The sequence below is a fragment of the Doryrhamphus excisus genome, linkage group LG16 (assembly GCF_037039965.1).
Source record: "Doryrhamphus excisus strain RoL-2023G ecotype Guam linkage group LG16, RoL_Dexc_Guam_v1.1, whole genome shotgun sequence".
NCBI lineage: Eukaryota > Metazoa > Chordata > Actinopteri > Syngnathiformes > Syngnathidae > Doryrhamphus > Doryrhamphus excisus.
Window position 1 is genome coordinate 12,829,298 of NC_136372.1, and position 10,627 is coordinate 12,839,924.

General features: G+C 43.3%; 1 protein-coding gene across 1 annotated transcript; it reads left to right on the plus strand.

Annotated features, from left to right (window-relative positions):
• Nucleotides 1-1,230: 1,230 nt before the first annotated feature.
• On the plus strand, nucleotides 1,231-8,606 carry hoxb9a (homeobox B9a). Its single transcript, XM_058049230.2, has 2 exons — nucleotides 1,231-1,915; nucleotides 7,864-8,606. The coding sequence occupies exons 1-2, from the start codon at nucleotides 1,342-1,344 to the stop codon at nucleotides 8,097-8,099; spliced, it is 810 nt and encodes a 269-aa protein (XP_057905213.1). The 5' UTR covers nucleotides 1,231-1,341; the 3' UTR covers nucleotides 8,100-8,606.
• The last annotated feature ends 2,021 nt before the right edge of the window (nucleotides 8,607-10,627 follow it).

Sequence of the window (10,627 nt, forward strand, 5' to 3'; positions counted from 1 at the left end):
GCCAGCCATATAAATACATATATTCAAAAAAAGACACGAATAATCCTTCCCAAGGATCAATAAGACCACCGTCAAACTAGAACATGCTAATCGTTAGCACACAACACTGGAATATTCCACTTTAAAGAAAAACATTAGCAGTGACTGTAGTGTAATATGGAATCCATACTCGTCTTCTACTTACTTTCTTGCTGATATTGCAGTATTGGTCAAGTTGGGAATACCCTATTGGCTCTGAATATACTTTATTTTAGTATGTAATTAAAGGGACTGGTGTTTTATTTTGGTGGTGGCTATCTTTGCACAGTTCACCGTGCATGTTTTAAAAGAGGAAGTACGTGATCCTTAATTCTCCACGGCTAAGAATGACGGATGAGATTGAACAAGTACAATTCAACAATTTGTACTTCAACAATCAACAACTTCAACAATTTGAAGTACAATGACAAACCTACAACAGTATATTACTCACTGAATTGCTACTATAGGTTATACTCCACTGTGCTCTGTATCTATGCTAGGTTTCTTCACTTCCTGTCTGCAAAAGAAGGAAGGTGGTGAAATAGATATAAACCCTTTTACGAGTATTTGAACAGTGAGGTGAGTTTAGAGGTGAAAACAACATAAAAAGCTGAGAGATGATGATAAATGAGAAGCATTTATTATGATTGCCGCAATTGGGAAGCAGTGGTGGACTCCACTTCCTGCTAAGGACCGGTTAGCATCTTGTGCTTTTGTTTATCTATGACGGGGACATATCACGCTAATGTTCCTGTTCCACATCATTGTCTTAATTCTGTAAGCCATATTGATTGATTGATGGAATAAGTTATACTTATTGGTTGATGCAAATCGTGACAGAACACAACTGGGCACCAGTGGGTGCCTTGTGGCAATGTTAGCTAAAATGTTGCTTTCTGATAAATGTAATAAAAGGGCAATAAAATAGAAATATTTTTTTATATTTGTTGGAAATCATTGACAAGTTATGTTTTTGCTTAAAAACGCCGTTCTGTGTTTTATGGCGATGATGTTTTGAATGAGAAGGCTCTGTTAATGGACGGTTGAAAAGATATCGGTATCATGATGGACGATACTGTGACAGTGTTGGCTTGCTATGGGGTGATAATGATACCAGCACGTGCCGTATCGTCCACGAGTGTTGGTAAGAAGCAGCGGGAAGGGAAGGGAAGAAGGGGGACACGGAGGAGAGAGAGGGCGTGGAGGGGAGAGAGAGAGGACATCGCAAAGAAGATGAGAAGAAGAAGAAGAAGCGCGAAGGAGAAATTCTCTTGGTGTTTGTCTTCTGCTTGTCCTCCAGTGGACAGATAATGCCAAACCATGTCTGTTTCTGGGACTGTCAGCAACTATTACGTGGACTCCCTCATAGGTCCAGAGAGCGATGAAGTCCCGAGCCCCGCAGCGCACTTCCCCGGCGTCCAGTACCCGGGATCCAGCGCCTCCGCGGCGGGCGGAAGGCAACCGTGCCCCGCGGCGACCTCGGAGCTCCCGGACTCCTACCCGTCTTGCAGCTTCCAGCCCAAGCCTCCCGTTTTCTCCTCATCATGGAGTCCGTTCAGTCCGCATCACCACGGAGTGAGCGGTGTCCCCGCTGTGTACCACCCGTACATCCCGGCCCAGCACGTCCCCTCCGCGGACCCCCGCTACCTCCGCTCCTGGCTGGACTGCGCGCCGCCGCGCGGCCCCGACGCAGTCAAGTTGGAACCTCAGCTCGGCCACCCCGGCGGAGAAACTCCCTCCAAAGTCGGAGGACGGCAGCAAGTGGACGGCGGCGCGTACGTCCTGGAGTCCGGGTCCAGATCCGCGGCACCGGCGGCCGCCATGCCCACTCTGGGCTTCGGGGACAATGTGGACACTTGCGAAGGCAGCGAGGACAAAGAAGGTCTGGATCAAAGTAAGTTCTCAAGGCAGGAAGTAGAAGACAAAGAGGGATTGTAAATAGTTTGAAGGCTGCTATAAAACAAGAACAAAGAGCTCTTCGGCTTTTATCACCGCTGATAACACTCCTTCATGCCAAAGCGCATTTTTTCACTCCACACGGTCTCACGCACGCCGTCGCTTCACGTACACATTCTACTTCACTTTCTTTTACACTTTGGCAAACAGGGATTTCAACCTTATTCGTTTTTAATCCAATAGTTCACGCCTTAAAATGATCAATACATTATCAACAAACATTTACATCTTCAATCATGGATATGATATCATGCATAATATACATCAGTATATTATCACATCATATTCTTTTATAATCAAACATTGGTGTCCAACATATGACCTGGGGGCTGCTTGTGGCCCGCAGCTTGTTTTGTTTTTATTTTTTAATGGCCTGCCTCATATTATAAAAATAGATTGTTTAAAACACTAGCAGCAAAAATAGAAATAAGATGAATTACTGACACAAAAAAACACCAATAATAATACACTTTACATATATTTTTAATAATACAATTTTCTCTATTTCTACAAAAATATATACAAATTTTATCACCCCCGGGAAAGACAAAATCTGAACAGAAATGCAGGAGACAGAAAAACATCTACAAATGCTATTTTTCACCCAAACAGCAGCAAAATGACCCTCTCTCACACTCACTCACACACACACACACACACACATGAAATAAAATAAGAAAGTAAATGATTTACAGTCCAATGAGACTTTTACATTTCCAGAAAATGAATGAAAACATAAAAAGCAACTTTCCAACCTTGACTTATGTATTTATTGTTTTTTGTTTTGTTTTTTTTACTATTATGAATGATAAGGAAATAATTGTGAGGATAGGAAATTAACAACTTTTTAACACTTTCCATCGAGGGTCGCTTATGGGGGCTTAAATATTTATCTTTATTCCTTTGACTTGGTAAAAAGATTGTATTATTATATTATTATTAGTTATCTGCATCAACATGTCTGCTTTTCCATTTGGCCTTTTTGCTCCATTTGACCCATATTGGCTTTTTTTTTAGTTTAATTGATTTACTTGAAGGAAAAACAAGCTGGTCTGGCTTTTGACTTTGGCCATCCCGGCCTTGTTAGAGCTTGAGTGTTTGTGTTTTAGTCAAACAGAGGAAACCCTGAGGAGTGCTGGTCATGTGACAGTCATGTGACAACCCCTGGGTATGTTTATATATATATATATATGTTTATATATATATATATATATATATATATATATATATATATATATATATATATATATATATATATACGTATATATATATATAACAATTTTGGTTATTTCTTATTCATATTTTTTCATTTTAAAAATGTATTTTCCATTCTGAGTATTATGAGTATGTTTTATGTACTATATGATATGAGTTGACAAAACGAACTTGGCTTGCTTTCCATGTTGGAAAGGATTTTGGAATTATTGAGAAAAAATGTTCCCTGTAGGAATGATGCACCAAATTCACCCCCTTCTCCCATGAGTGATTTAAGCTGTCGAAATTGCGTGTCTTAGAGTCTATTTCCTTTTTGTTGTATATCAACTATTTCCATATTGACTGTATATAGCATGTGTACTTAGCGTATATCATTATGTCATCGTCTCCTGGCTGACAGTCTAAGGTCAACTTTGTGGCTTCTGCGTGGAATAGTTGAACATTCCGGAGAAGATGCTTATTATCCTGCTTTTTTGGAACGCCCCTGCCGTGTGAGCAGAAATTGCCAGCAGACGGTTTTGGAATTGAACGCTCTGTGCAGGGTGATGGCACGGTTGCCCGAAGAGAAAAAAGGTCACCATGCAGGAAGCTAGCAAAGTACAAATTAAGAAGAGGACAGTAGAGTAAAGGTTGTAAATTTGCAACGCTAACAAAGGTAGAAGCCATCTTCCACAGGAAGTGGCGGTGCTGATCAGACCAGCCGGTCAGAAGATACCTCTGCTACCAGACAGCAGACCAAGCAGAGCGCACATCATGACATGATCTTCCTAGAAGGTGTGGGCGTGTGTATCCAAGGGGAATGTCCACACGCATATGTTTTCAGGTCAAAAGGTTGAAGTATTTCATGATGGCAGCTTTTCATCCACGTGGAAACGGCGTTCTGGGTGACGTGAAAATGGCTCCCTAAGTGGGAAAATCTGAAAAGAATGACGTTTCCACCTCGTGAGCTTTGAGGATAAGCCAAAGTGATATCTGGACATTTGGACGGTCATGACACGGAAAGATCACGTCTGCATCATTGTTTTTGGAAATATTGCTTGTCTACTTGGTTGCACGGCGGTCGAGTGGTTAGCACACAGGCCTCACAGCTCGGAGACAGAAGTTCAATTCCACTCTCGTCCATCTCTGTATGGAGTTTGCATGTGTGGGTTTTCTCTGGGTACTCCAGTTTCCTCCCACATTCCAAAAAAATGCTATGTTAATTCATTCATTCATTCATTCATTTTCTACCGCTTTTCCTCACGAGGGTCGCGGGGGTTGCTGGAGCCTATCCCAGCTGTCTTCAGGCGTAAGGCGGGGTACACCCTGGACTGGTCGCTATGTTAATTGGTGACTCCAAATTGTCCATAGGTATGAATGTGAGTGTGAATGGTTGTTTGTCTATATGTGCCCTGTGATTGGCTGGCCACCAGTCTAGGGTGTACGAAGACAGCTGGGATAGGCTCCAGCACCCCCACGACCCTCGTGAGGATAAGCGGTAGAAAATGAATGAATGCTTGTCTACTCTGAAACGACAAGCCAGCGTTTTCCCCACAATCTGTTCTCAAAAAGTAGCGTTTCCGTGTGGATGAAAGACTGACTCGTAAACTGCTTGACCCTTTTCCGTGTGGACGGCCCCCATCTGGTGAAGGTGCGGGTTTGTGCTGAGGTGGTCTTGTCCACTAAATGTACAAAGTATGTAAGCGTTTCCAAGAAAAGCCAATTAAATGTAGCATCCTGCAACAGATTGTGTTGATGTTGTGTGGATGTCGCGGTGGCGGGCAGCCATCCAGAAGAAATACAAGATTACTCTTCAGTCTTTGTGCTGCCGCTCCCGGGCAGAGCGGGAAAATTATGAGCTGGGAAGTTTATGAAGTTATAACGCGGGCTGAACAAGCCCATTAATTGGCGTGCTGGTGGTTGGCCGATACGTAGCAGGGCCGGGGGGGCCGGGGAGGGGGGGGGGAGCCGGGAGATAAAATACGACGCTGAGAAATGTAATAACCTGCCTTTGGGATATATGGGGGGTCAATTTGTGGAACTATTAGCTGGAAATTGCAAGCGGAGGTAGAAAGAGAGGATGTGATATGAATCCAATAGCAGATTGGCTGCGTGTTTCCATGCATCATGTCGGACACGCGGGAAAAGAGACGTATTGCTCACCTATGGAAGTGTTGCACAGCCACAGGCTACCTACCGTCCGTGTCACATGACAGCCTTTTACAACACCTTGGAGATAGAAGACATCTTCCTGCTCTCATCATTGCACGTGAAAAGAACGACATGTTCTTACTGCTGCTTTGACACAGCCACGCAATTGCGCTTTCATTTGGATGTGACGTTTATGTTTACTTGATATATTTACTTTGAAATGTGGAGAAAGTCATCTGCGTTTGAGTGAAGCTGGTTGGAAAACATGGAATGACAGGAAAAGTGGGGATTTTGAGAGATGTGGTTTTCCGAAATGGTTACATTCATTCATTTTCTACCGCTTTTTCCTCAGGAGGGTCGCGGGGGGTGCTGGAGCGCGAGGCGGGGTACACCGTGGACTGGTCGCCAGCCAATCACAGGGCACATATAGACAAACAACCATTCACACTCACATTCATACCTATGGACAATTTGGAGTGGCCAATTAACCTAGCATGTTTTTGGAATGTGGGAGGAAACCGGAGTACCTGGAGAAAACCCACGCATGCACGGGGAGAACATGCAAACTCCACACAGAGATCGGCGAGGGTGGAATTGAACCCTGGTCTCCTAGCTGTGAGGTCTGCGCGGTAACCACTCGACCACCGTGCCGCCCCGCGGGGGTTGCTGGAGCCAATCCCAACTGTCTTCGGGCGAGAGGCGAAATGGTTACATTCAGGTGGAAAATGGGAAATTTAGGGCGAGAAAAGGTGGGAAAATTAATAGCCAGGATGTTGTGAATGTGGGATGGCTCCAACGGGTGAACTTCCACTCCAATTCAACCCAAAGTAGCAATATCAGTATCGGTATCGGATCGGAAGAGAAATCAGTGGTATATCACACATGATTATAATAGTTCTGTACTGTAGTCAATCTATCATTGTTATGTATAGATGTATGTATAGATATTGGCTGATTGGGTAACTCCTGGAAGGCTTAACCATCCTTCTTGTACTAGAACAGCCTGCACAGTAATGGATTGTTGCAGAAGTGATTACACACGCAGGGAATGCAAAGCAGCCACTTTAGCGTGTGACCCAAGTACCCCCCCCTGCCATCCATCATCCCACACGCTCTCATTTCCCAGCGCAGGAAATCGGTTCCTTACTTGGAGGGAGTAGACTGACGGGGTTGCTAAGGACGTGTTTCTGATGATGATGATGATGGAGACTAAGTCATGACTGATGGGAAAAGTGAACAAGAGATCATCATGACTTCACGCGTTCATATTTTACTCCACAAAATCTTGCCAACTCATGTAGGACATATGCCAGTTATTTTCTTCTTCATGGAACCACTAAGACAGGAAAGACAGGGAAAGGGGACTTTTGTTGCCAGGTGAAATCATCCACTGCAAAGTTGAGGCTAATTTATTTCCGAAGTCGTATCTTTGATATTCATGCTTTGGAAAAGTACTGGGTGGATCGGGACGCCATCATCAGGGTTGGGGTGTATATACGTTTCCGTTTAAAGGTCACAGTTTGGTCCATTTTTGGGACGGTAAGGAAAGAAAATACTGGCATGTCCGTCATTCCTCAGTTTCACCCTCAATTCCTCAAAGATCTGGATGTTGGAGAACTATCTTGGTTGACACATCTACATCTACTCAGTTGAGAACAGTAGGTCCACCTTTTGAGAAAGGGTTGTGTTCTAATTCCAGTTCTTTGCTTTGGGTCTTGTTTGGAAGACTGGGGCCGGTCTTTCCTTGCAAGGGAAATCATTCCAAAATCCAAACATTCCTACTCATTCAGGAAATTCATTCATTCATTCATTCATTTTCTACCGCTTTTTCCTCACTAGGGTTGCGGGGGTGCTGGAGCCTATCCCAGCTGTCTTCGAGCAAGAGTACACCCTGGACTGGTCTCCAGCCAATCACGGGGCATATATAGACAAACAACCATTCACACTCACATTCATACCTATGGACAATTTGGAGTCGCCATGTTTTTGGAATGTGGGAGGAAACCGGAGTACCTGGAGACTACCCGAGGAGAACATGCAAACTCCTCACAAAGATGGCCGAGGGTGGAATTGAACCCTGGTTTCCTAGCTGTGAGGTCTGCACGCTAACCACTCGACCGCCGTGTAGCTCTAAGGACATTCAGACTATCTCAATAAATTATCTGTTCCCCAAAATTTGCTAAATTCGAATTATTTTTGATCATCCATCATCCATCCATCCATCTTCTACGGCTTATCCGAGGTCAGCTTGAAGAATCCTCAGGGTGGATCCCAGGAGAACCCAGGCCAGTTGATGGACATGGTCTGTCCAATGTGTCTTGGGTCATCCCTGAGGCCTCCTCTCGGTCGACCATGACCCGAATACCTCCCCAGCGAGGGAGGTGTCTGGGTGGGGCATGCTGACCAGATGCCCGATCCGCATCATCTGGCTCCTCTCATGCAATTTGTACACACCGTCAAGTTTGGTTGCAGCAGACGGACGCAGGATTATGATTGGGATTATTATGATGACAGAAGTAATCAACTTTGTTCACCCCGCAGGTGACCCGTCCACCAACTGGCTGCACGCACGCTCCTCCAGGAAGAAAAGGTGCCCGTACAGCAAATATCAGACGCTGGAGCTGGAGAAGGAGTTCTTGTTCAACATGTACCTGACACGCGACCGCCGCCACGAGGTGGCCCGGGCACTCAACCTGACCGAGAGACAGGTGAAGATCTGGTTCCAGAACCGCAGGATGAAGATGAAGAAACAGAGCAAGGACCAGACCAAGGATTAAGCTGTATCCCATGACAACACAACAAAACCACACAGCAACAGCACAACACAACAACACAACAACGGGACATAGAGTCGAAGCATGCATCGTTTGGTGACTTGACTATTGAAGCCAACAGATGAAGACTTTGCTCCGAACATCTGCTTGGTAGGAGTATGCGATACCACACATTTTGGTATCAATCCGATACTAAGCCAACACAGGGCAGGCGTTTCCGATACTGATAGCGATACTTTGTACTTGAAATGTTTCACGATCATTGAATGCTTTTGTGATTTTGTAAATTAAGACTGCAATCGGAATAACACACTAAACATGTTTTCATTATTTATTATTTGTCAACAAATTGAACATGATATCAATATCAAACCTTTCACATTTCAACCAATACGCTACCGATGCCCACTACCTCAGAATGGCTAAACGGTAGCAATGTTGGCTAGGTTTGTGTTTGTTATGTGCTCATAAATGTTCATTTCTCTCATAATAAAATGTCAACATTTATTGAACAAGCAAACATACAAGTGTTTGTATTGTCACGATTTCTACGCATGCAGTGTTTTTTTTCTTGTGTAAATTGAGTCTACAATTTGGTTGTTGCTGCTGACTAACTTCAGCCTGTTTGATGCCGGATGTGACTGATGTGTGCTTGTACAAGCCAGCTACCTCTAAAGTACCTCAGTACCAATGAAAGTACCCAATTCGGTAGCCATTTCTAGTCAGTAGTACAAAGAAAAGCACAAACTCTGATTGGTTTGTATACAAAGTATTCCCTGACCTTGAAAAGCATATACAATATCAATAAGGCGTATTGATGAAAACTATCCAGATAGTATTGATCCAATATTGATACTAAGGAATGATACCACAATGATGCCGTCGGTGTTTCAGTCTTGACTGAACTTTTAGCCGACATATACGATATCAGATACATCCATACTGAGTCAGACTCCAGGCACAGGTTGGATGACTTTGGACTCGACTTGACAATATCATCAATGACTTGCAAATTAACTTGACTTCAGTGACTCTGGACTTGGCTGGGAATTTAGTCTGATGAAAAATGTTTGAGATTTTCAGTATGTGTCTGGAGTGAGCCTTGACTTGACATTGACTTGACTTTTGGGATTAAAGACTTGGGATGAAATATTCGAGACTGACTGAACGCTGACGTTGTCCTACCTCTGTCAGTTACCATAGCAACCGGTTTTAAAGAGTTAAGTCTGGGCTCTAAGCAATGGTGGAAGTAATTGGAAGGAAAGTGATGGCACGCCACCATCCTCATAGACATCTTCTCATTGTGATGCCTGCTATCGGGGCTGAGCGAAGTGCGTTGGAGCGGTCTTTAATGTGTATTTACTGCGGCAATAGACGCACGGAGGAAGTGAAAGGTGGTTTTCCCGTGGTCGTTAATAAAAGCCAGACACTTACTAGCGCTTCCACGGGTGTCTATCTCGCTGCAGGATTCCATTAGCATCAGCAAGGTGGCGCACGGTGATAAAAAAGGTACCTTCTCTGGATTAGTCGGAATAATGCTCCGCTTTAATGTCTCATCAGATGAACTCCACAACGGAAGCACACTTCCTGCGGTTGGGAAAGATCTCCGTTTTGCCGTTTCTTATCTCGTTTTCACTTCAGCTTACATTCCAATATTCTTTCTCGTGTCCAGTCTTATGTAGGGTGGGATGGGGTGATTGTCCCAACAGTCTACTATACAACTAGAAAAATTATGTAATAAAATGAATAACTATATGAAAAAACAATTTTGTTGATTTATTGACATGTATATGTATGGTATAATATACTGTATATATGTTTGCATGTGTGTTTGGACTATGGGGACACCCCCTATTATAGGACATTTTACTGTCAATATATAAATATTCATTTTCAAAAAGAATGGGCTCTATTTTCATACACGCTACGTACAGGATAAGCTAATATATGCAATCTGCTATGCAAGTAGAGGAAATTGAAAGCATCAGCTAATAGCATAACATAACAATGGAGTACTTGACAGTACATTGTAAAATGTACTTGACAAAACGTGTCTCCATTCTCTGCGTAAATGTTATGTGTGATGGAAATGTCACTCCTGCCGGCGCTACATGTTCAGCACACGCCAGCTTTATTGATCCGAGCGCTGATGAGAAAGGCCATGTTGGAAGGTCATCTTCTTTTATGATATTTCAAGTGGCATCGCATTTAAATGGGACACTTTGATAGATGGACCATAAACTACACACCACCCTTTACCATTCGCCTCATGTCTGCTACACACACACACACACACACACACTCTCTCCATGTGTATTTCTATTCCAGGTTGAAAATGTTTACATTAGCATGCTTTGTAGAGGATAATGCTTTCAAAGGAATGATTGAAGGAGGGATGTCAACATTTATTATACTGTATATACAATTTATATGTACATACAGGGTGTAATGGACGTTTCATATACACATAAAACATTATACAAGAAAAGTTACATAGTAAATTATAATATATCAAATAAAACAATAATATC

Coding starts and splice junctions, on each gene's coding strand:
- hoxb9a (XM_058049230.2), top strand. CDS start 1,342: ATGTCTGTTTCTGGGACTGTCAGCAACTATTACGTGGACTCCCTCATA. Junction 1,916..7,863: donor CAAAGAAGGTCTGGATCAAA/GTAAGTTCTCAA, acceptor TTCACCCCGCAG/GTGACCCGTCCACCAACTGG.